The sequence below is a fragment of the Dermochelys coriacea genome, chromosome 3 (genome assembly GCF_009764565.3).
Source record: "Dermochelys coriacea isolate rDerCor1 chromosome 3, rDerCor1.pri.v4, whole genome shotgun sequence".
NCBI lineage: Eukaryota > Metazoa > Chordata > Testudines > Dermochelyidae > Dermochelys > Dermochelys coriacea.
Window position 1 is genome coordinate 156,819,396 of NC_050070.1, and position 25,834 is coordinate 156,845,229.

At 42.7% G+C, this 25,834-nt stretch overlaps 1 protein-coding gene across 1 annotated transcript; it reads right to left on the reverse strand.

Annotated features, from left to right (window-relative positions):
* Positions 1 to 15,646: 15,646 nt before the first annotated feature.
* On the reverse strand, positions 15,647 to 25,527 carry PCARE (photoreceptor cilium actin regulator). The gene is made up of 3 exons (XM_043509908.1): positions 21,731 to 25,527; positions 16,514 to 16,676; positions 15,647 to 15,741 (listed from the first exon to the last, which is right to left on the reverse strand). The coding sequence occupies exons 1-2, from the start codon at positions 25,525 to 25,527 to the stop codon at positions 16,541 to 16,543; spliced, it is 3,933 nt and encodes a 1,310-aa protein (XP_043365843.1). The 3' UTR covers positions 15,647 to 15,741; positions 16,514 to 16,540.
* Between the last annotated feature and the right edge of the window lie 307 nt (positions 25,528 to 25,834).

A 25,834-nucleotide genomic window follows, 5' to 3' on the forward strand; every position in this document is an offset into this window, starting at 1 on the left:
CAGTATGTTGGTTCTGTCTGGTAGGGGTTTTGTGTCAGCTGTACAGTTGAGACAGTTTCACCATATGATGGGAACTCAGAACACAGAATGGCCCAGTTTTGCCCCTGCTGACAAGAGGGCTCTGTGCCTTACAGAAGATGGAGCCACGGGTGCTCCCTGGTGAACGATGGGCTAACTGCAGCTCCGCTTCTCCCTCCTCTTGAACAGGAGAACATGTGGAATACAACTGAAGTGGTTGCTTGGGAAACAGAAGAGACAAAATGCTTTTGGGAAGGTTAAGAATGGGATCCCCACCCAGGATACTAGGACTGGCACAAAGCTAAACGATGTGTTTCCTGTTTCCTTTCTGCATTTGTCAATTTATGCTTATTGTAATTTTATTACAGTAGCACCTAGAGGCCCCAACTAACATCAGAGGCCTATTGTGCTAGGTACAGCATGAACATGTGACATCCCTGGCTCACAATCTAAATAATCAAGACCAAGGGTAGGGGAGTTGGAGGTACAAAGAGGTGAAGTGACTTGCCAGAGGTCAAACATTAGGTCAGCGGCAAAACTGGTTACAGAACTGGGGTCGCCTGATTCAGTGACCGGGGCCAATTCACTAACCCGCCCTGCCTTTCTTGTTAGAACATTAATCCTTGAGGAGAAGATCCTGCTGACTGCAAATGCTTTTTCTGCTGAGTCGTTACACCAATTTACAGAACCCTCCCTGGGCTTTAGGGCCAACCTTGAGGTTTTCCCAGTTTATTTCACTGAGGTATATCACAGATGCTAATCCACTGTGGCTCCTGGAGTTTAGATGCAGACTGAATGTCCCACTTTCACCACCCTCCTAGTTCAGCAATGGAGTGATGCATTGACAGTGGCCACGGATAGCAATTTACATGCCATCCTGCTAGCCAAAGATAAGAGCTGTTGTCATGATAGGGGAGCAAAATGGCTCTAAAATAATAGGGTGAGGAAAACTCCAGTACTCTGCCCTTTGGGTTGGGACCAAGAACAGGGAGGGGCAGGCTAATGTTCAGATGCCAGGGTGGAGATAGAGTTGTCTTGACTCTTAATTTTGTTTGTTTTCACGTTTTGGGGATTATTTTTACTCTGTAATAGGGATTTGAAAGACAAAGGTGAATGAATTGAAGGGATGCACAATATAATAGAACATTGCTAATCCACTGCAAACCTCATCATTCCCCCCAGAAATTGCCACTCTCTCCTCAGCAAACAGCAGCTATTTAGGGCCTGATTTTCGGACAGCTTAGGGTATGCAATCACATGTCCAGTTTGTGTGCACAGTTACAATGAAGCTTGTGCTATGCAATTAAGGTAGTGGTGCCCAAATCCATCTAACTGCTTATGAGCTCAGTTACCTGATTTGCACATTCAACTGCAGAATCTTCAGTGCAAAGTGAAGAATTGATAGGGGGAGGAAAATGAGAATAATGTGCCCAGGCTGGGAAGGATGGTGGGGCAGAGACACGCACTTGAGAGGGGGGTAAATATTGAGGATGTGGTTTGGGGACTTGTGAGAACGCTGGGAAAAAGGAAAATTTTGAAAGTGTTGAAAGGAGAGAAATGGTAGGTGGGAAATGAGCAGAACGGAGGCTGGTGACCTCAGACAGAACATTTTCATGGCTTATTCAATCCAAATGGTGTCTAGAGTGCAGGGAGAGGAGCACAGACAGGCAAGACCTGGGAAGTGGGCTTATCTTCCAACTCTGCTGCTGAAGGTGAAGTAGCACCCTGTAAACAACCCCCTTTGCTGCCTCTCTGAAATGCTGCGAGAGCTGGAGCAAATGATTCTGGGGTGCATCTGAATGGGACTGGTTGCAAGTGGCTGAACATGCAGTATCTGTGGAATGGGGTATGTATATAGAATGTACTGGATCTGACTGAAAACCAGCTGTTAGAAACTTGTGTCTCTACTTGGGAGAGAGACTGCATTGAGCGAGCTATTTTCATCCTTGTTATATAATGACTGGAAATGAAGGTGCTGTTGTCTCTACCAAATTCCTGCCAGTTGACATTGAATTCTGATACTGCAATATAGCCTTTGATGTCACTCGATTTAAGCAGAGGTAGGAAAATAGTGACAGATAAAATTAGAGCTGACTGGAATCTTGGAAACATTTGCTGCATAGTTGAACTGTGCCACTGTGTTCGGAGCCTCAGCTGAGAAGCCAGTAACTCAATGGGTTTGGAGCATGAGCTCCCTCACCTCATCCTCAAAAGTAGTGCCCAAGGAACAGGGTTTGAGCTACAAAAGGGGGAAACGGGTTATGGAAGGAGCCTGCATTGCCTGTGATAATACCTTTTCTGTGGATAAATGGAGGCCTTCAGTCCCCCTGCCCCAGTCAGGCAGCATCTTTCACTTTTTAGTGAAGAAAAGAAAAACGCTTTCCTGGGTTTTGCCTGCATTTGAAATAGCTGTGAATCTGCAGGCCATCTATTTTTGTTACTACCTGCCATCCCCTTCAGGAAGTGCATGCCAGCCAGTTTGTGGGACACTTTGTGTTCAAAGCCCTGACATTTGACTAATTGCAGCTCAGCAATGACAGCTCCATTATTATCATATTCCCACAATTTACCTTAGCTAGAGCCAAGCTGGAAATGTCTCTCTGCTAAGGAAAAAATAAAATCAGGCTTTTGACAATAATCTATTGATACCTCATAAAAATGAATCCCTAAGGCATGTGATCCCAGTGTGACACTGTGGCCAAAAGAAATAATGTGAACCTGGGATGCATAAACAGAGGAATCTAAAGTAGGAGTAGAAAGATTATTTTATCTTTGTATTTGGCACTGTATTTGACCTGCACACAGTATTAAAGGTGTGGGCATACCATGGATTTATATAGATTTATAGATACTAAGGTCAGAAGGGACCATTCTGATCATCTAGTCTGACCTCCTGCACAGCGCAGGCCACAGAATCTCACCCACCCATTCCTATGAAAAACCTCACCCATGTCTGAGCTATTGAAGTCCTTAAATCATGGTTTAAAGACTTCAAGGAGCAGAGAAGTGGCATTATGATATTTTCTGTTTCATTATAGATCCCTTTCCTAATGGTTCCTAACTTTTTGTTAGCTTTTTTTGACCGCTGCTGCACATTGAGCAGAAGTTTTCAGAGAACTGTCCACGATGACTCCAACTTCTTTCTTGAGTGGTAACAGCTTATTTAGATCCCATTATTTTGTATGTATAGTTGGAATTATGTTTTCCAAAGTGCATTACTTTGCATTTATCAACACTGAATTTTATCTGCCATTTTGTGGCCCAATCATGCAGTTTTGTGAGATCCCTTTATAACTCTTCACAGTCAGCTTTGTACATAACTATCTTAAATAATTTTGTATCTTCTGAAAACTTTGCCCCCTGACTGTTTACCCCCTTTTTACAGATCATTTATGAATATATTGAACAGCACTGGTCACAGTACAGATCCTTAAGGGACCCCAATGTTTACCTCTCTCCCCTGTGAAAACTGACTATTTATTCCTACCCTTTCTTGCCTATCTTTTAAGCAGTTACTGATCCACGAGAGGACCATCCTTGTTATTCCACGACTATCTACTTCGCTTATGAGTCTTTGGTGAGGGACGTTGTCAAAGGCTTACTGAAAGTCTAAGAATACTATATTCACTAGAATCACCCTTGTCCACATATTTGTTTAAAGCCTCAAAGCATTCTAATAGATTGTCGAGGCATGATTTCCCTTTACATAAGCCATGCTGACTCTTCCCCAACATATGTTCATCTGTTTGTCTGATAATTCTGTTCTTTAGTCCAGTTTTAATCAATTTGCCCAGTACTAAGTTAGGCTTACTGGCCTGTAATTGCTAGGATTGCCTCTAGAGCTTTTTTTAAAAAAAATTTGCTATCTGCCAGTCATAGGCTGAGTTGCATACCACAGTTAGTAGTAATGCTACAATTTCATATCGGAGTTCTTTCAGAACTCTTGGGTGAATACCATCTGGTCCTGGTGACTTATTACTATTTAATTTATCAGTTTGTTCCAAAACCACCTCTATTGACACACCAAATCTAGGACAGTTCCTCAGATTTGTCACCTAAAAAGAATGGCTCAGGTATGGAAATCTCCCTCACATCCTCTGCAGTCAAGATCTATGCAAAGAATTCATTTAGCTTCTCTGCAACAGCCTTGTCTTCCTTGAGTGCTCCTTTAAACCTCAATCTTCCATTGTCCCCACTGATTGTTTGGCAGGCTTGCTGCTTCCAATGTGCTTACAAAAATTGCAGTGAGTTTGTGTCTTTTGCTAGTTGCTCTTCAAATTATTTTTTTGGCCCTGCCTAATTATACTTTTATGCTTGACTTTTGAAGTTTGTTCCCTTCTGATGATGCTTTAGCTGAGGATGTTTCAGTGCAAATTACTAAATTGGTCTTTTATCAATAAATTGCCAAATTCATCCCTGATGTAACTCCAGTGAGATCAATTAATCTGACCCACTATCTCTTCGACTCATTGACTCTCCATCTTAAACTCTCTATCTCTCTCTTGTTTTGCCTATGCTTCTTTATTTCTATGCTCTAGGAATTATTTTAGAGACATTCTATAGCCTGAGTTATACAAGAGATCAGACTAGATGATCACATTGGTCCCTTTTGGCCTTCGAATCTATGAATGTATGTCTCTCTCTGCTATTATTCATTATTTAACCCATCCTACTGCATTAATTATTTAAGTGTCTTGGAAAAAGTGTACATGAAAGATCCTGCACTGAGTAAAACTATAAATATAGATATTTAAAATACCGGCATGTGTACTAGAGAGGCACCCAAATAAAATATTCAGATCTGAATCCGATAACATTAGGTGTCCTTGACCCAGTTCTGTATCACAGCCTACTCCTATTTGAATCTTGTACTTTGGGACTACCTCTGATGTGTACATACACAATAATAAACATTAAACATACATCAAAGGTAAAAGAGTATATCATCTATATGTGTGATAAATAAAGGGGCGGGTGGAGCTCCCTTTTATGGACACCCAGCCAGCCAGCTATAAAATTCCTCTTAGTAGCTGTTCTCTATTTGCTTTACCTGTAAGGGGTTAACAAGCCCACAGGTAAAAGGAAAGGAGTGGGCACCTGACCAAAAGAGCCAATGGGAAGGCTAGAACTTTTTATAATTGGGGAAAAAAACTTCCCTTTGTCTGTCTGTCTGTGGTTCTCTGGGAAAGAGGGGAACCGGGAGCAGTTATGCTATGAGAAGCTTTAAGCCAGGTATGATCATAGATCATCAGATCATACCTAGAACTACTATTTGGAACCCTCAAATGTGTAAGTAGATCATGAATGTTTAGAAAGACACGATTAGGCTTATTTCTGTTTATTTCTTATGGCTAGTGGACTCCTCTGTGCTAACCACAGATGCTTTTGTTTGCTTGTAACCTTTAAGCTGAACCCCCAAGAAAGCTATTTTGGGTGCTTAATTTTTGGAATTGCTCTTTTAAAATCTAGCAAAAGCCTAAGTTCCAGATGTATTTTCTTTCTTTTCGTTTTTAATAAAATTTACCTTTTTAAAGAACAGGATTGGATTTTTGGTGTCCTAAGAAGTTTGTGCATGTTTGTTGTAGCTGTTGTGGTGGCAACAGCTAATTTCCTTTGTTTTCTTTCTCAGCTCTTCCCCGGAGTGGTGGGGATGGGGGTGAAGATGCTTGAGGGAGGAAGGGAGGAATTCCCAAGTGTGCCTTCCTGGGCTTCAAGGGGGTTTTGCATTTGGGTAGTGGCAGCCTTTACCAAGCCAAGGTCAGCTGGGCTGTAGTGGAGGGAAGCAGCTGGGCCCACGGCTGGGCGCGTCTCTGCTCCCATCCCCAGCCTCGCCCCTGGGCTGGGAACAGAGCCGCGGCCCAGGGCCAAGAATGGGGACAGGGGCAGGAGTGGAACCACAGCCGGGCCACTGTGGGGGCCAGCAGCCAAGTGCACAGCCGGATGCAGAACAGCACCGAGGCAGGGGGTGGGGCCAGGCATGGGGCCAGGAGCCGGGGCTGCAGCTGTGAGTGGGGCCAGAGCACAGCTGGGTGGTGCTCCCTCCTTGCTCCCCCGTGGGGGCTGGTCACGACCCGTCATGCCCCCCCCCCCCGAACATTCCTCCATGCCCTCCTCAGGGGGTGCGTCTGACAGTTTGGGGACCTCTGGTCTAGTTCCTTATTTTTAAAAAATTGTATTTGGTTTCATATTAGTTTAAGCAGGGCCTTTTAAACCATTAGTTTAATTGGTAGCTATTGTTATCCGTATACCTTAGAAAAACCAGTTCATAAACCAGTGTGAACAATAACATCTCAATGCTAAAATCATGGCAGCCAGTTTCTGGTGTTACAGGCAGAAATGTGTGTGATGTTTATAAATTAGGTTTTTTTGAATCGCTCTGTTGAATCCTGTTGTATCTCCCATCAGTTATGGGCCTAATCCTGACAGCTGCACACAGCCCAAGCAGGGATCGTTCATAGGTGGTAGAGAAGAATGGAATCCCCCATCCCAAATCCACACCGGTACTGACATGGTCAACATCACCATGCTGTGAATTTATCCTCACAACAGCCCTCCGAGTCTTTCAGGAAAAATGGGGGTAGACAACACCTGCCCTTAAAAAAAAAAAAAAAAAAAAAAAAAAAAAAAACCTAAGCAGGAAAAAGCCCCTTCAGGTATTTATTTAATGCATCAGAGTAAAACAAAAATGAGCATTTAGGACTAGATTCTCAACTGGTATAAATGAGCATAAATCCGTTGACTTCAAGGCTTTTTTCCTCTCGCTGGGGATATGGCTTTTAGTTTTCAAAGGGGAATGTAAAAGGCATTCATGGTGCATTGACCCCCCCCCCCCCCAACGATGATAGCATCACGAGTAGTGTTTGTGGAAATAGCAACACGGGTTGGGCTTTAGAGATGCAAAAAAAGCCTGGATGGTTTGGACCTGGGCCCTATTTTATGAGGAATGGGAAGAAAAAGAGGGCTTGGGAGGAATGGTTCTGGTGGCCAGTCTCTAGTCTTCAGGACTGTTATCTCTTGGCAGCACTTGTTTTAAGTCCTCTTAAATAGTAAAGCCACAGAGCTGTAGCTCCATGCTGTAGGGATGTCACCATCACCCCAGGTAGGCCAAGGAACAGTGCAGCCTGCAAAAGGAGCAGCGCCCTTATGCAGAAAGGGATCTAAATGGAGACCACAAAGGGATCCTGAATGTCTCCAGCATATTGTTATCTAACATTTAATTAAAAATCAGGGAACTGATTTTTGCTGGCCCCTTGGAGAGGTCCCTTAAAATAGGTTTCACTGTGTACTGGAGGGACACAGGGTGTCGGGGCACAACTACTCAGTCAAGGGGATTGGGAATTACAGCAACTGCCTAGGTGTGCTTCCTGGCTTCCACAGCGCCTGAGATTTCCAATCTTCTTGTTTTTCAAAGCCCAGTCCAACTATTTTGACCTTGTGAAGGTCGAGACAATGTGGCAGGGTTGGAAACTGAAAATCCACTATTTCTCAGCAGAGCAGTACTGTTCAGGCAGATGCAATCTGATCTTTTTCCACTCTCTCTTGCCAATAATCGACAGCACAGACTTTCTATCCTTCCTCCTTGTTCAGAGACCCTCTGCTAAGGTGGTAACCTGCAGATTACTCCCTTTTGCAGAATGGTTTCGTGAAGTGAGACTGCTGCTGGGTAGACCAAGCAATGAGGATGGATTCAGCAAACCTATTTCGATTAGGACTCTAGGTTAGGACCTAAACCAAGAAGTCTTTAAAATTATAACCACCATCCTTAATACTGGAATTTACTTAAAATATCAGATGATCCTTGGAGACCATTTCTGTACCATGTGCATTGCATTGTTCCCTGGAGAGACAAGCCCATGCTTTTAATTGGTATTTACATGGGAGCACAGCTGTTCAGACCTGCCAAAAATATCTTGTATTTTTATTTGTGGCACACGAAATGTTCGTATGAGTCATTGTACTTCAGAAGACATCCTTGCAGTGAAAGCTGAGATTCCACTAATGTAGGGGAAACTGTTACAGGTGGAGATCACTTACCAGATCTCATAAGAGAAGACAATTTCCAGGATAAATACTGAAGTTTTTCAATAAGACGACTAGACTGTATTATCCAATTTTTTATTTGCCATATTCTTTTCTGGATTATCTTAGTTTGCCTCTACTAGATCCTCTGTAACAGGTGGCAATTTATTTGCTATATGGATTGTTGTCCTAGCAGAATGGTTTAATGATCAGAGTAGAGAACTTTTCTATGCTTTTGTGTATCCCCTCTTTAAATTGGGGATAATGCTTACTTGCACCCCATCATTTTTGTGAGGTTTAGTATGCGTGTATTGTGATAGACCCCAGGCCAGTTGGGTACAGTAGAGTAGTAGAAGGCAGATATGCTGGCCACTGGATAAGCAGTTTTCTGTTCCCTGACTGACCAGAGTGGGGGCTGCTCCAGGCTAGGGTGGACACATGCCCCCAATTGGCCTGCAAGGAGTCAGTTGAAGCCATTAGGCTAATGAGAACACCTGACTCCAATAAACCTGCAAAGAGTCAGGTGAGGCTATTAAACTAATATGAACACCTGACTCTAATTAAGGCCCCTCTGATACTATAAAAGTATCCAGTCAGGCCGAGGGGAGGAAGCGCATTGAAGGGTTGAGTAATGAAGATGCCCTCAAGCCACTGGGAAGGGAGCCCTAAGATAAGGGTGAAGAAGGTATTAAGAGAGAGAAGCGGGAGAGCTGTGGGGAAGTGGCCAGGGAAATGTAGCAACTCTGGCAGTAAAAGGTCAGCTGCCAACAGCTGCTGCCATTAGGGTCCCTGAGCTGGAACCCGGAGTAGAGGGTGGGCCCAGGTTCCCCCCAACCTGCCACTACAGAAACACCTCCTGGGAGGGGAAGACAGGCCCCTGTCAGGACAGGAGGCTAAACTGTTCTGGAGTAAGACTGTAGGGACAATAGAGACACTGGGAGTTCTCTCACCAACCTCCTTGCTGGCTTAGAATGAAAAAGGCTCAATAGACTGTATCCTGGACCTAGAGAAAGAAGGGCTATGTGGAGGGTTGCAGTGAGCCTCCGAGGCTAGCATAAACCACCTGGAAGTGCAAGATCCACAGGGACAAGGTCGGAGCTCTGCCACTGTGTGTGTGTGTGTGTGTGTGTGTATACACACTGTGGCAGAACTCCAACGTTTTATATATGTTAGAGCCAAAATATTATTAAAGTTTTATATTCAAAATAGTTAGGAGAAATGCATTCACCTCTTGCCTGGATTCCCCATCCTTATACTAATTATATTTCCAGGCATACACCAAAAGAAAGAAACTTTCAACAGACTCTTTGGAGGTAGAGATGGAAAACCTATTTGATCGTTGTGTCCAGCCCTCTGCCATTGTAGGATTTAATTCCCAGTAGAGGATAGACCAGGTATTAAAGTGATATTATGCTTGGGAGGAAGTGAGGCTGCAAGATGGAAACTGTCCAGTTAGATTAACTTCTTTGCCTCAGATTTAAAGGCTGTGCAGCTGATAACATTTATTAGTTGCATGCTATACAGTAAATCTCAGCCCTGTTGTATGTAGTATCTTTTGCGCTGCTGGGGGAAAGTCAGGAAAGTTTGGTTCATAGCTTCATAATGACTGCTTTGGGGAAGGCCAGGGTCATTATTAGCTGCCCTTCACTTTAGCTGGGGCTTCAGATCCAATAGTAATAATTAAGAATAAAAAATGATAGAACTGATGACATCTACAGTGTCCAAAGCTGTTAATTATACAACTGATTAAAGAGCAACTCAGGCCTCATAGAAAACTTTTAGAAAGCACCTTGTCTGCAGGCAGCGTTGCCTATATTTTAGCATACAGGCCCCGTATTGACAAATCGGTAAAATAAATATATATATATTCTGTATTGCATCTTTCATACCACTATCACCCAAAAATCTTGACAGTGTTAAATAATTCAGTCACTGAATTAAATGTTAGCAAAGGGAGAGGAAAAATTAAGAGGCTGAAAGGTGGGAGAAGAGATTTTGAAATGAAGAGTGTCAATACAGTGGAGAGAGACAAGAAGGTTGTTCCAGGTGGCAGAAGCTGAGAGAAAGCTCTTGCACGAACAGTGGTGAGACTGTATGGAGGAATAGAGAGTAGGTAAGTGTGAGATGAGTGCCGGAGACTGGTTTTATTCTAGTATGGAAAAGTTGCAAGGTCCTTTGTCTTGTCCCCTACTCCTGCCATCTATTCCCCAGCAGAAGTCACAACCTCTGTTTGTGTCATTATTCTTATAAGTACTCATCATAAATGGCGGTGGGCCTACGATGTGTAGCTTGGATCCTGATCCAAAATGTTTGATGCTCCAATCTAGAGTTTTGGTTTGGCTGATTATAGACTGTAGCTGAGGAGGACAGTGGGACAAGACCCTACTTGTACTAAAAGTGCTATGACAACTTCCATGTCTATGGAGAGGAGACGCAGGATCTTTTGGCTAGGTACAAAATGTTACTTAGGGACTTAACTGCGTCTTTAGGTGCCTACGTCCAATATTTAGGCACCACTGACGTTCTCAAAACCATTGCTCAGCTTCCGCCTAACCCCAGAGGTGACTAAGTGTCCGCCAGTCGGCATGCGCAAAGTCGCCTAAGCATGGAAGCTGCCCACAGCTGAAAAGCTGCTCAGGGCACTCATTGAAGCCGAAGCACTGGCAGTCCCAAAACAGGATTCTCAAGTTGGTGTTCCCCCACCTAGCTTGCCTGTGGGGTCAGCATTTTCAGCGCATGCCTATAGGATCTGGCCCTACGCAAACGATAGATGGCCAGAGTGAGTCAATTGGGTGTTTTCAGGCTCAGGTGTGTGTGTCCTAGTCCCTGTCCCAGCTTAGAACACTCACTTGGGCTGCGGGAGACCCAAGTTCACATCTCTGCCCTAAGACTGCTTAATTGTTTATACCAACAGGAGAGCTTGAGACCCACCCCAGAATAACCCATAATCCAGTGGTCAGGACACTTACTTGGGACATGGGAGGTCCAGATTCAGGTCAGTGCTCTAATGGGGTGAATTTTTCTGTGAGACGGGGCTGCTGACCTGGCTTTGGAACCCAGGAGAGGGTTCATGGCTGAGAATCCTAACCGGAGATAGGTGTCTCCCTCTAGCCTATCAGTCAGATGCTCAGATCAGTGGGAGTTAGGAGCCTAAGAACCTTTATGAATCTGGGGCCTTTCCTCTGAATTTCTCTCCTGTCTGGCTTAGACAGCTTCCTGGTCAGCATGCTGGTTTCTGTAAATCCCGTTTTTAGATGCCTAAGTCTCCCCATGCCTAATTCAGGGTTGAGATTCCACTAGGTAGCAGAATGCCTAGGGGTTAGGTGTTACAACACTTAGTACTGCAATTTCTAAGTAGAATGGTGAATTTAGCGCTTCGTTTTTAAGGGCTTGTCTGGAAGGGGGGCACACACAGACATGGTAACCCTGGATGGAGTTAAGTTTGTCTGATGTGGAAAGAAAAATGGTTGAATCATCTCTAAAAGGATTGTTTTTCAGGAAGTACTGGCGATTCCCTAACTGATGACACAGGATGGTTTGAGCAAATCACTTGGGGTGGCATCCAGAAGGGACTTAGGCATTGCAATCCTGAGTGGCACAATGCCTGGCTTTTAGGCACCTAGAAAATCACAAGAACACACTGCGATCCACAAAGCCAATTTAGGCACCTAGGCTCCCATACAATGAATGGGAGAGACAGGCACTGTAGGCTGCGACCCACAAAACCCAGAATGCTAGACATGGAGCTGCCTGCACTGGCCAATTGGAGGTGCTGGTGAGAGGAGTGTGGGCTAAGTCCTGCCTCTCTCTTGAAGATAGGTGCCTATCTCTGCTAGAAGAAAAGGAGTACTTGTGGCACCTTAGAGACTAACAAATTTATTTGAGCAACTGGCTCATAGGGATGACTTAATGATTATGAAATTTTTTGGACTCTTGGATGGAAGGAGCTCTAGAAATACTGTACAAGTACTGTTGTTATTACTATTTTATTTCATAGGGTATCACTAACTTGAGCAGTATTCACAAGTCTGTTTCTAAGAGCTGAGGTAGTTTTTGAAGCCAAAGGAAGCAATCAGTCCTGTCTATGGTGGTTTCAGGTTGTTGTCTGTAGATGCCAAGGGCCTTGTCATTTCACCCTTTAAGATTTAAGCAGTGTCGCTGGTAGTTGGCGCTGGACCAGCTCTCAGCCTGGTAAAGGTCAGCAGATGAAATGCTACACAGAGCACTTACCTCATGGCTATGCAAACAGCAGCTCTCAGCTGGAAAGCTGATACTGTTTGAATTTTCTTGCAAGACAAGTGAAATGTGATTAGAAGCATAGGTGCAACTTTACCTTGCATTTCGCTTCACAGAGTGTACAGGAGGGCATGGCGTGTGTCTAGAGCTAATACAGCTTCTTCTGCAATGAGGAGCCGCTTCACTCAACACATTCCGGTGTTAACGCTTTGGCTGCTGCCTCCACAAGGTGGTTGTTTGCAGTAACTTTACATAGAATCTCAACTGAAATTAATACAATGTTGTTAGCTGGTGCCAAACTAAGCTTAAATTAGAGAGCAAAGGGGCTAATAGGCCGGAACAGTTATTAGCTATGCCAATCCTCTCCACTCGGGATCTTTTAACCTAGGGGAACATATCTTTTGTTAATGAAGGTTCAATGTAAAATAATTGGTATAAGGGCCTTTTCCACTTAAAAAGAAACCAAAATTAACTCACTGCACTTGAAAACATTTCCTTTATTTTTATAGCACAGAGTACATGTTTAACACTCTGGGTAAGAAATCAGCAAAAATCATTTTGAATAAATATTTACACTCTTAGTATACACATATATACAGAGAGAGAGAGAGGGAGAGAGAGTCTATTCACACCTATATACATATAAACTCTGGGTTACTTTACAGCAGTAAAAAAATCTTACAAAAGCTAATACAATGTTATAACACTCTTCAGTGCCAGGAATGTTGGATTTATGTGCAATTACAAGCATTGGCCAAAAATATACTGTAACAAAACAATAGCCAGGTAGGCAGTCAATACTGTTACTATACTGCACATCATGGTCACTCAGAACCTCATGCAGCAACAAGACTAAGAACATTAGAATGGCCATACTGGGTCAGATCAATGGTCCGTGTAGCCCAGTATCCTGTCTTCCAACTGTGGATGGTGCCAGAGGGAGTGATGCTTCAGGGCAATTATCGAGTTGTCCAGTCCCAACTTCTGGCAGTCAGCAGCTTAGGGACACACAGAGTATAGGATTGCTTCCCTGATCATCTTGGCTGAAGAGCCATTGATGGACCTATCTTCCATGACCTTATCTAATTTTTTTGAACCCAGTTATATTTTGGTCTTCACAACATCCCCTGCCAATGAGTTCCACAGGTTAACTGTGTTGTGTGAAGGAGTACTTCCTTATGATTGTTTAAAACCTGCTGCCTATTAATTTCATTGGGTGACCCCTGGTTCTCATGTTATGTGAAGAGATAAATAACATTTCCTTATCACTTTCTCCATATCATTCATGATTTAATAGACTTCTATCATATCCCCATTCGTCATGTCTTTCTAAGATGAACAGTCCCATTCTTTTTAACCCCTCCACATATGAAAGCTGTTCCATACTCCTAATCATGTTTGCCCTTCTTTGTACTTTTTCCAGTTCTAATACATCTTTATTTGAGATGAGGAGACCAGAACTGCATGCAATATTCAAGATGTGGGCATACCACGGATTTATATATTGGCATTACCTATTTTATGTCATATTACCTATCCCTTTTCAAATGGTTCCTAACATTGTTAGCTTTTTTGACTGCAGCTACAGATGTTTTCAGAGAACTATCCACAATGACTCCAACATCATCTCTAGCTAATTTCGACCCCATCATTTTGTATGTATAGTTGGGATTATGTTTTGCAATGTGCATTATTTTGCATTTATCAACATTGAATTTCATCTGCCATTTTGTTGTCCAGTCACCCAGTTTAGTGAGATCCTTTTGTGATTCTTTGCTTTGGACTTAACTATCTTGAGTAATTTTGTATCACCTGCAACTCTGCCTCCTTATTGTTCACCCTTTTTTCCAGATCATTTATGAATATGTTGAACAGCAGTGGCTCCAATACAGATCCTTGGGGACTCCGCTATTTACCTCTCTCTATTGTGAAAACTGACTGTTTATTCCTACCCTTTGTTTCCGATCTTTTAATTAGTTACTGATCCATGAGAGGACCTTCCCGCTTACCCCTTGATTAGAATATAGACTCTTCTTGTCCAAATGCTCAGTATCCCCCTACATAAGCTAAAAGAAAATCTCTTAGCTATAAGTAGTATAGGTTCTATGACACACACTTGAGCCATTCAGATTCTATCCAATAGAGGGCAATAGTATAAATACACACTAGTCAGTTCATTACAACACATTCAGGCCAGCTCCAAAATTCTGCATAAGCTATGTGTGTTTTCATTTGCCAGGGAGTTTCCTCCCTAATGTCCAAGACAGTGCTAGGAAAGCCCCTGAGTTAACATGTCAGCACATGCATCACATCCTCAAGGGTAAGTGGTTTTCAAGACAAAAGGCCTTATTGGTCTTCCTAGCCAGTTAGCACATACACTATACTGCTTCTAGCAGGACATGCATTGCTCCCGGTAGGTGGACTAGCAAAGTGCTCTTCCAGATCATTGGATTCCTGGACTTTCTCTGCCAGCAGAAATCTTTTTAAAGAGGACATATCTACCAGCAACTTTTCTCCTCCTTGATGTGCTATTAATCTTGGGCCAGGGCAGGACATGGTCCTTGGAAAACATAAGTAAACACTTTTTGATAAACCTGCCATTTGTAGAATATCCATGACAGGAAATTTTAACATAAGGCCTTAAGTGAGAGAGGAAATGAAATTACTTAGTAATAACTGAATGGAATAAATGCTATTATTGAGGTCTTTTGCCTTGTCATTGGTGGAGAATGGCACGGTTTCAGTGTATTAAAAAGAAGACGGAGGAAGGCTGTCTTATGGTTAAGGCACTTGATTAGGACTCAATAGGTCAAGGTCCCATTCTCAGCTTTGCCACCGACTTCCTATGTGATCTTCTACAAGTCATTTCATCTCTCTGTGCCTCGGTTCCTCCTCTGTAAAACTGGTGTGTGAGGATAAAAATCATTTGTGTATTGAAATGCTCAGATACCATAATGTTGAGAGCCACAGAAAAATCTATAAATAAAGGGTAGAATTTTACAGGGTTCTCTCCCCCTCCTCCCCCCCCAGCTATTACATTGTCCAAATCACAATTGGAAAGAGGTCCAGTATTAGTTAAAAAGCTGCATACTAGTTATAAAGGGGACCCTAATGCTTTGATCAAAGATGAATAAATACGGAATGTGTTACAAAACATGAACTAGCTTTTGTGTCAAAACCTAGAGGTCCAATAGTCTGAAAATACCCAATTGTTTTAAAAAATATACGTATTGTGAAGGATTTTGGATGAAAGTCGTGGAGCCTTGGATTCAAAAGGAGTTGCTATTTCACTTGATCTAAGAAAGAGAATTCTCATACTTAGATGTTGGCGCTGCCTACCAATATCCTCTAGCTGCTTGACAGTGCCCAATCCAACTGCCATTTAAGTCAACAGGGGTCTTCCAGAATCTTCAGTGGAAGTGGGGTAAATTCTATCTTAATTCATGGATCAAAAGGAGAACAGACCTCCTTGTGGGAGAATAGGATTCTCCCATATATACTGTAAAATGTGCAGTTATGTAGGTGCTCTTGGCTGATTAGGTATTATAATGTTTCTCTAAGAAGGATTAAGGTTCTTGTTCTGGGAACTAGAAGTGATGAGATTACCCAATGGTTAAACATATGTAATAAGATCATTCCTCCTGCAGAGAGGTTTTGTATCTTATTCTATTTTAAAAAAACAACAACTTTACTTTTTATTAACTGGACTTGATTTTATTCCCTGCATGCCCACGGAACACATAGGGTAAAGTCCTGGCTACACTTTAGTCAGTGGGAGTTTTGCCATTGATTCCAATGGGGTCAGGACTTCATCCTTAGCAGGAAAATGCAGGATTGTGGGTTTGATTTAAAACAGAAGCTTTGAACCCCTCTGAATAAATGTCATGTCACCTAATGTTAATTTCTGCACCTCTGGGACCATTTTAGTTAAATAGTGCAACAAAAGATTTGGCAGCAGGACCCTGTCTTATAAAATAGCACTAATCTGACCTGTGTCTTTCCAATATTTTATTGTTTCTGGTACTAAATTTAAGTCTTTTAGTAAAACTGTAAAACACCACGAAAGAGAGAAGTAGCTGCCAAGCACCATGCTGATATTTAATTAGGAAGTCATGGCAAGTTTGGGTTTGCAGGTGCAATTATATTGTACTTATTCCTCTTTGATATGGTCTGAAGCCATACTTTGGAGCCTGGGACTAAGATATTTAATCACACGAGGGTCCTCTGCCTTGAGCCATACCGTCCATCTTCCAAGCAGATTGTATTGTCACTCGCTTTGGAGCCCCTGGCCCACAATGTAGAGTTCAGGATGAGAAGCAGACCTGCTGGATCCCTTGAACTCAGAGAAGCATGTGCTGTTCCAGGAATCACTCTCCTTTCTAGGGCTGTCCTCCATGCTGCAGATAGAAAAGAGGATTAAGAAAAGAGGCTAATGAACAATGTCCTTTTTTAAAATGCTAAGGAGAGCATGTTAACTCATTAAAACGAAATGCAGCAAGGCATTCTGCAAAGCCTTTCTTCAATTCAGCTGTTTAGTACAGTACAGGTTTTCTTTCTGGTCCCTGTTTCCTGATGCCACGTGCATTGTAATCTCCTCCCGCTGAAAATCTGTTGGGAGCCAAACATTGTAATATGTGATCGCATGAAAGCCATTGTGATGTGTTTGAATGTACAGAAAGACAAACAGAGTCACTTACAGTGAGAGAAGGGCCTGAGCTACAAAGCTGGGATCCAGATCCCCAAAAGGGAAGTTTCTATCTATCTTATCGTAGATACTTATTAGACCCCCCCCTCCCCAGTTATTGTAGTAACTGATTGCCTCATAATCTTTAATGGTGTTTAACCTCTGTGCAGCTGGAATTACTATCCTGATTTACACTGGGGGAATTGAGGCACAGGGAGGCTAAGTGATTTGCCCAAGGTTACATAGGAGGTCTGTGGTGAAGCAGGAACTTAGACCCAGGACTCCTGTGTCCTAGGCTAATGCTCTAACCACTGGATTGTCCTGCCTCTCTGTTGTGGTGGAACTAGTGCTAGATTGGTACTGGATGAATAGATTTAGCCAAGTGTATAAATAGAGGATTACGCATGAAGTTCTTATCCAGATCCAAACTTCCCCAAAGTCTGGGAGGATTCATATCCAAGTTTTGCTTTTGGTCATGTGTCACTGAATCAGTTCCTCTTCTTTTCTCTGAATTGAATGAAATCCAAATAGCTTTTATTTTAAGCTTCCTTCCATCTCAGCTGTTCCCATGGGGGAGGGCTTTAATCTGAGAGCAACAGTACAACCGAAATACTATTTTTTACTACACACATGCAGACAAATCCTGCTAAGGATTAACAGGATTTGCCCGAGCAAAGCGTCATGCAAGGTATACCTTGAAAACATGCCCACCAGGGTTGATTGTTACCCAAAGTTCAGGCTTAGAAAAGACCAAAGTAGCTCTGTACATCTACCTGTCCAAATCGCATCGAGTTGTCGTGGTTTGGATACTGAAACCTAAACCCACGACTCTTGGTACTTATAAAGTAACAGTAGCTGTGCAGAGCTCTAGCTGCAGCTGTAATCAGGGCTAGTGACATGTTTAAGAATTTATCTTGATACCCTGCAGAGCTTTAAATGGGAGGTTTATATGCTTGGAGAGAAGGCATTCACAGTTCTCTAATGCAACACTGGGAATGCAGGAAGACTAGCAGAGTTTCATATAAGAGTGGCCTACAATTTACAGGGCCCAAAGCTATTGATGCTCAGAATGCAATGGTGTAGAGGTAAAAAAAGAAGTCTGTAAACTAATCGAAGCTAAACTCCACATTCCCCAAATGAAAAGTGGGTACACTCCATTTATGTGTATTAACCCTCATCCTCATCTATATGACTGGCAGAATGTGATGAAAGTTACCTCTCCCTCTGGTCCTGCTGCTGAACAAGGAAACTGGGCTGTCGAGATGAATTGCTGGGTCACCACAGGATCCCATGTGGTTGTTTGTATTTGCTTCTGTCTAGGGCCAAGCCTGGCAGCCTAACTACAGCAATGTGTTTCCCAGCAAAAGGAAAATTACCAAAGTGCGGAGAAATGGAAGGAAAAATCCCAAAAGATGCATAGAGGTCTCAGAAAGGGGGTAAATCATTGATTCTCCAATGCTTTTGTGTGGACAACTTAATAAGAGAGAAATCTTGTGGATCCATCTCCCCCTCTTCTCCGTAGTTCACCAACTAATTAGTGATAGCAACCTCTAATAATGTAAAATATCTCTTCCCAACATAATAACATTGTGATTTTAATCTCCTAAGGGCTATCCAGGACAAGAGGCATGCTCTTAGAAAACTGAGGCTCTCTCCTTTTGACAGTAAAAGTTCCCCCATTTCTGTCTCTCTAGGATCTGAAGATTTCACATGTTAACCCTGTTGCTGGTCCAGCACTTTAGTGTCTGTCTGGGCATCAGGACAATGTAATTCTGGGGAGGAAAAAAAACTGCATTGCTTTGGAGGAGGGAAAGGAGGAACATTTTTGTGGCATGTTGTTTCACTATAGAAACTGGCAATATGTAGCTGCCTTAAGGCTTTGGAATGTGAGAATACAGTATTATATATCCACTGAAATGTCTAATGGTTGAATGATTAACCCTTAGGCCCTTGTAAAATACCTGAGTTTTGATCAGTTTCCTAAATTCAGTGCGGTCAGTTTTTTTGGTTAATAACGAGCTGGTAGAGGGTGCTGTACTGAAGAAGACAGAGTTTCTACTTGCTGAGAGGCAGGCTGGGTCAGGACTCTTGCCTACAGGAAGCCCTAGCTGGCTCCACTTCCCCCTGGAAAGTAACCCCTGTTCTGGTCTGCGCTCCCAATGTGCCCTGCCTCCCTCTGCTGCCGCTTCCTTTCCTTTCTCTCAGGCTGGGCAGCCATTGCAGGAGGTAGCTGTGCACATCAGGAGGCCATCCAGGTGTGGAGAGGAGCTGGCAGATCCCAGAATAGGTCCATGCAGAGAAAGAGGCTGGCAGCGAAAACAAGTCAGCCTGCTGGGAAAAGGCCACTGCTGGTTCTCATCAGGGAGAGGGTGGCCAAGGTTGTGGAAGGGCCCTTATTAGGCTTGGTGAGGAGAGGAAATGGAAGGTGGAGGGAATGGAAAGGAAGGGTTAAAAGAAATTTACCCTCAGCTGGGCCTGCAATATGAAGTTCACATCTGGATCTGAACTTCCCCAGAATTTGAGGGTGTTGAGATCCAGATTTGGTGCAGGCAGATGCCTAGTACTGACATTTGAAGAGTGAAGTATTTTGAATTTTTTCTTCTGTTTGGGGAATGAAATGAGAAGCTGAGGCAGCCTTGTATGGCTAATGAGCTCTGAGGAGAGTGATGAATCAGAGCGTACTGTACTGTTGATGAAAACGTTAGGGCTATGAGTCAGTATCAGTGCTTCAGCATCCCGAGGTTCTGATCAGTGGAACCCATTATATTTCAGTATCCTAGAGCATGAAGTGCTGCTTCTACAGGCAGTGATACTGGGTACTTCAACAGTTTGGGTAATATTCAGTGGGCAGATTCCTAAAACATCTGGCATCTGTCTGTGTCACCATGCATGCTATTATGGCTCTGATATGTATATTATGAAATTCAAAGCAGTGTCTATAAAGCTGGGGCTGGGCAATTTATTTTATTTATTTTAAACCTAGAAAAAACATTGCATCTTAAATCAGTCCAAGCTGTAAATAATGGGCTACTCTCACCCTGGTATATATCTGTAGTAACTCAGTGGAATTACTCTGGATATACATTGGTGTAAACGGAGAGCTGAATTTGGCTCAATAAATATTTCATTCTCCCAAAATGAGTAAAGAAATTGATAGATATCTCAGAGTCACAAAATATAAAATATTTCATGAAAAGGATGATTTTTTAATGGTTTATTGCAGTGTCTTTTTATATTATCATTTGTGCTGTGGCAAACTGGAACACATGGATAATATGCAGTGCTGAAGCAGAAATTAACTAACAATTTATAATAGGCTGTTTTTAAAATTCATCTATAAAACTGCCAGCACTTTCTTCTCATGAGATTTGACATAAAGCCTTTTTGAAAACATTCATGTCAGCTAACAGACACTGGAATAGACAATGCTGATTTCAAACTGTACATAAAAAAAAAAAAGGTGTCCTTTAGAAGATAAAATTTGCTTAGAATGTCAGAGCAGAATGTATAATAAAACAGTGTAGGATGCAAAACTATTAGCATTTGTGGAAGGCTTTGTCATTGTTTTATTTTGGTAATGATAACCTATGATATACTATCATTCACAGTACAGGAGAGAACTTGGGGACTGACTCTGTTTTTCCGGGATCTATCCGGATTTAGTTGCCAAGCTCATTCCTGTGCTGATGACATAGTTGCGTACACACACACAAAATGCAGAGCTGGTCTTGCAAATATTTATTCAAATGAGTAGTCCAACTGACTTCAGGAGGACTGCTTGTATGAGTAAAAACTACTTGCATGAGAGGCTCAATTCTTTTGTGTATCTTAAAGTTTTTAATTAGCTTAAAGGTACTAAAATGGGGAAAATTAGAACAACATTTTGCACTTACATGCCATTTAATGATTGCAAAATATTTTGCCAAAAATATATTTAGAGTCATAGCCCCTCTTGTGATTTCAGATAGAGGCTTACCCACTTTGTGGTTGAGTAAATTAAAGAGTAGGGAGGTTAAAGGCCAAATTTTTCAAAAGTGGCCACTGATTATGGGTGACTCAATTGTTGCGTGCCCATCATGTGACCTTTAGGGCCTGATTTTTTTCAGAAGAGCTGAGTAATCGGAGCTCCAAGTCCTTGGTAGCCACAGGTGCCTTGTGCCTTTGAAAACCAAGTTCAAATTGTGCATCCATCAACTGAGTCACCCACAATCAGTGACCAGTTTTGAAAAATTAGATGTACATAACTAGCTCAAGGCTTCAAGTAACAATTTTATAAATAGAGCTTTACAATTTAAGAGGTCCCCGCCAGCAAATCACCTGTGCTTACTGCTTTGAAATATTTAAACATAGAATTCAACTGCGGAACTGGCTAGCTCAGGGATTGATAATAGGTTGCCAATTCAAATCCAACCTAAATCATTAGTAATATAAAGCTGGTACCATTTGAGGGTTATTTCATATCTTTGTGAATTGAATCTGGTGATCTGCAGTACTCTTCCAAATGGCATTCATTATTACCCTGCTTGCCAGTCTCAGCAGATAGGACAAACAGGCTTGAATGAGCTATGGAGAGTGACCTATCTTCTCTACCCTGACAGATGGTCTATTTAGGTCTTGGTTAAAGTAATATTGGTGGGGATGGTGGATGCATTGCTATTCTGCACATAAATAGGACAATTTTGACTGTACTGAGCTCTCATCAAAAACTGAAAAAAAACAACAAAGCATAAAATACAACCCAAAGTGCTTGACTTAAAGTAGAATGTTTCTCACCTTGCTTGGTTAAGTAGAGGTTCACTGCCAGCTGAGACAGGAGCTGGAAGTCGAAGGTAAACTCCTGGTCTGCGGTCAGAGAAACTTCTCTTTATGAAAGGCTGAGGGTTGGCAGCACTCATAGCCATCCTCCTCTGCTGATCCCCACATTGCCTGAGCAGCACACTGTTTTTCTGGACAAAAGCTGAAACTTCAGGCTGTCCTGCGACCTCTGTAGTGCAGTTGCTAGGTGGTGATGGAGGCTTGGCTTCAAATAAAGAAGGAGTTGCTGGGCAAAATATTGAACGTGCATTATTGGCAATCTTTGGTGGAGGAAGCTGTTGCTCATCACCAGAATCCAAACTGTTTTGTCGTACTTTGTGGGACCGCAATGGAGAGGCTGGTGGAGAAGGGGTGGTGCAGAATGGAGGTGGACTTGCCTCTCTGCGCTGAGCAGGTGGGCTTGACAACTTTCTCAGAGCTGGTGGGCTTTGTTTGCGCCCCACTGGAGGGCTAGGCAGTTTTCGTTGGTTTGGTGAAGAAGGCAGCTTCTTTTGCATTGGAGGGCTTGATACTCTGGGGTTAGCTGGGGGACTAGGTTGCCTGTGAGAAGGAAGAAAGCTTGGTTGTATATGGTTAAAAGTCTGCATGTTGTGTCTGGGATATGCAGGTGGACTTGAGAGTCGTTTCTCGGTGGGTAGAGAAGAAGGGGGTGTTCTTGTTGGGGAGAGTCTTCTGACAAAAGCTAGACTTTTCTCATTTCTCCCGAGTGAATCAGGATAAATTTGATTTTGGTTTTGCACTGATGCTAAATTTGTGCCAGGCTCTTTACGTTCTGAGCAGTTTCTGTTCTGTGTTGAAACTCCACTGGGATTTTGAAGAGGTATTATTTTATGCGATTGCTTATACAGATCTGCAGCCTCTTTCATTTCATGGTCCCTTTGGGATGCTAATTTACCCTCTTGGCTGTGGATGAACATGTTGGTAGGATTTAGCTCCAATGAATATTTTCTAAATTTGGAGTCTACCCCAGTGTTTCTGAGTACTTTACCAGCAGTCACGTTGGGGCTGTTGATATTTTTACTTGGTAATAAGTCAATGGAATGTAGAGAGGCTTTTATCTTTGGAGAAATGTGCATTCTCTTTGTAGCATGAAGCTCTGTTTTGGCAGGCTTTCTGGCAATGTCTGAAGAGTTCTCTTCCATTATTGTACTTTCTTCAGACTCAGATAAGTCAAAAGAACTGTCCATTAACATTTCAGGAGGTGGTGGTGGCAGGTTTTCCAAGTCTTCATCCGTTTCTTCGTTTGTGTCACTTTTGCTTAATTCTGCAACAGGTGGAAAGACAGTTGGAAAGTTACAGTGGGATGCACTTGTGTTTGGAAGGGTTATGTCTCCTATTGGTGAAACACGAGGCTTGTGAATTAAAGGTGCCAGTGCCCTCTGAAGGGGAATGGTGGGAGGAATCACTGGAAGTCCAAACTTTCTGATGCATTTTATTGGTCCTAAAGTTCTTAAATGTGTAGGTTTCACAAGGCCTTCGGAAGGACTAAAAGTTTCAATAAGTTTCTTGACAGATTTCCGAGGGGCATAGCCACCACTATTCAATTTCTCTATCCCAGGTGGCTCATTTTCTTTCCTGTACGATAAATCCTGTGTGGATGCAGTGGCTTTTATAGGCTTCTTTCCCCTTCTCTCATCTGGATGACTGACAGCGTTTTGCTCGGACTTATGTAAAGGGACCTTATCCTGATTAGGCAATATGCTGAAGTTTTTAGAGAGGGATGCCTTCAGTTTGTTGGTAGACGATCTGGGTGTAACATGTTCAGTGTCCTGCAAGTAAGCTGCTGCTCTTGGCTTCAGGATCTCCTGCTTGCCATCTGTTTCTTTGTTCCCATTAAGCTTATAAAATGTTTCTAATCTTTTGTTGAGATCCTTTTGAGTCCTTTGAAGTTCTAAAAGGGTTGGGTCTTCTGCACGGCTCCTGAGAGATTCCTCTGACCTGGACCTTCTTTGTTTAACTGAGGTTTTCCGGCTACCACTTGCTGTACTGGGTCTTGCTGTTAGGGCTGCTTTTCCACCTTCATCTTCTGTCCACTCCTTTCGTCCACATTTAGCTGGGACAAACCTGATTTTTTCACTGATTGCATCTTTCATCTTCAGTATCATCTCTTCAGTCTCTGGATTTTCTATCGTTTTGACGGATGGCCTCCTTGTTTTATCTGTTACTGCAGGTGAAGACATTGGCCTTCTAGGCAGGGTATCCTTCCCCATTTCTGATAGACTTATATTATCATTGTCATCCTCCTCTGGTGTACTCTCTTCCTCTTCATTTGCAGAAGGAGAATCTATTGATTCACAGTCTTTGAAATTTTCACCTTCCTGGGTGGCATCAGACTGGAGGGAATTAAAAGAAGGACTTTTGGTCACATTTGAACATTGGAGCCTGGTAGAAACACTTTCTGGTGTTGCTCCCAGGGAAGAAGTTGTTCCTTTGCTGTGTACAGATGGGTAAAATATATCCTTAAAATGCCTTTCAAGTGCACAGTCATGGGATCTAGTTGTAACAGACAACAATGTGCCGTTACATAGATGTTCTCCTGGTATTCTAGTGTGTTTCTGAGATGGATGATCATGTGCACAAGAATCGCAGCTTGTTTGCCTTCCAAGTTTATCAAGGGAATTGAACTCTTTGACAGATTCATTGTCTGCACCAATGCCACTGTCTTCTGAATACAAAGTCCTATCATCAGCCTGGGCCTGAGAGGAGACCACAGCAGAGGCTTCAAGCAATTTTATTGCCCTTAGCAGGCGTTCATCAAAGCCTTGTTTTGCTTTCAGTTTTTCTTCCAAGTTGCTGGCCGCAGACTGTAAGTAGCTCCATGTCTCCTGCAGGGCACTGGAGGTAAGGGAAGCCACTGTTCCATTTAGCAGCTGCATTTTGTTGACTGTATACTGCAGTAACTGCTGCAACAGGTCTGGCTGCTCTTTTGGATCCCCTTTTCCAGCTGGCCAAGCCAGATTTCCTCCCACCTCTTTGAGGAGCTCTTCCCCATCATTGGCAATTTCTTCCAAGAGCTGGTTGATTTCATCAAAGCGGAACACTAGAAAGCTCACCATCTGCTGTAAAAGCAGCTGAGTTTGGGTAGCCTGATTGGCCATACATAGGATAGCTTCATATTTGGAGAGGTTGGGATTTAGGTAGGCATAAGCATTTTGATGAGCCTTAACAAGCTGATCTGGGAAATCCACCTTTTTCTCAGCCTTGCATACAGGTGGGGTGGATTTTTCTTTGAGTTTGCAAAGATGACCCTGTTTCACTGTTTTATGGCTTTTTTGCTTCTTCCTTTTCTTTGGGGTTTGCTTTGCATTGCTTTCGTTCTTGTCATCCCAAGTGAAAGCTGTTGCCTCTGATTTGCAGGAACTTTGCTTTTTGATCTGTATGTCTTCTGCTATATGTTTTTGAGACTCAATCAGTTCAGACATGGCTATTTCAGCCTCTGTGGCTGTCCTCTCAATTTTCTTCTCTTCCTCATGAATCTTGCAAAGAGAGAGATCCTCAGATGACAAATGGAAGTTAACATTTTTGATCAGCTCTGATGTTTTCTCCTCCTTTTCCAGCTGGTGATCTTTCCCCAGAGACCCTCTCTGAGGGAACTTGTCAATATCATAACAAGTGGAGCCTTTGACCAGCAATGGAATTGAGAATGCTTCATCTCCAGGATCAACAGGCAGGATACCTTTGGGTTTATTCAAAGGATTAGTTCCGGTTTTTGCAACATGGTTAGCAATCTCACTGTGGGAAGGTGTACAGCCCATCCTGTCTCTCTGCCTGGCTTTATTTTCTGTTAAATATACCCAGATGATCAGGTAAAGAATAGAAGACAATAAAACTTACTGTTTCATCCTGTACTGGAACATGTCATTTTTCTCCCAAGGTTCATCAAGAATTCTCCCAGTTTTGTAGATAGCCTTGTTAATTACAATGAACTTTTCCTACTTCCCAGGATCCTGTTTTAAAAGAGCTACACACTGTCCCGTTGTATTTCGTTTCCTTTAAAGCATTCTTCTGTTGGAAACAAACCATGTGAAAGCTGTGTTGGGTTAGAGCTAGTGGATTAAGGGG

Excerpts from the sequence above, each read along its gene's own strand:
- PCARE (XM_043509908.1), bottom strand. The coding sequence starts at position 25,527 with ATGGGCTGTACACCTTCCCACAGTGAGATTGCTAACCATGTTGCAAAA. Across the intron at positions 16,677-21,730 it reads CCTCTACTTAACCAAGCAAG|CTGCAGCATGGAGGACAGCC; the intron begins GTGAGAAACATT and ends CCTCTTTTCTAT.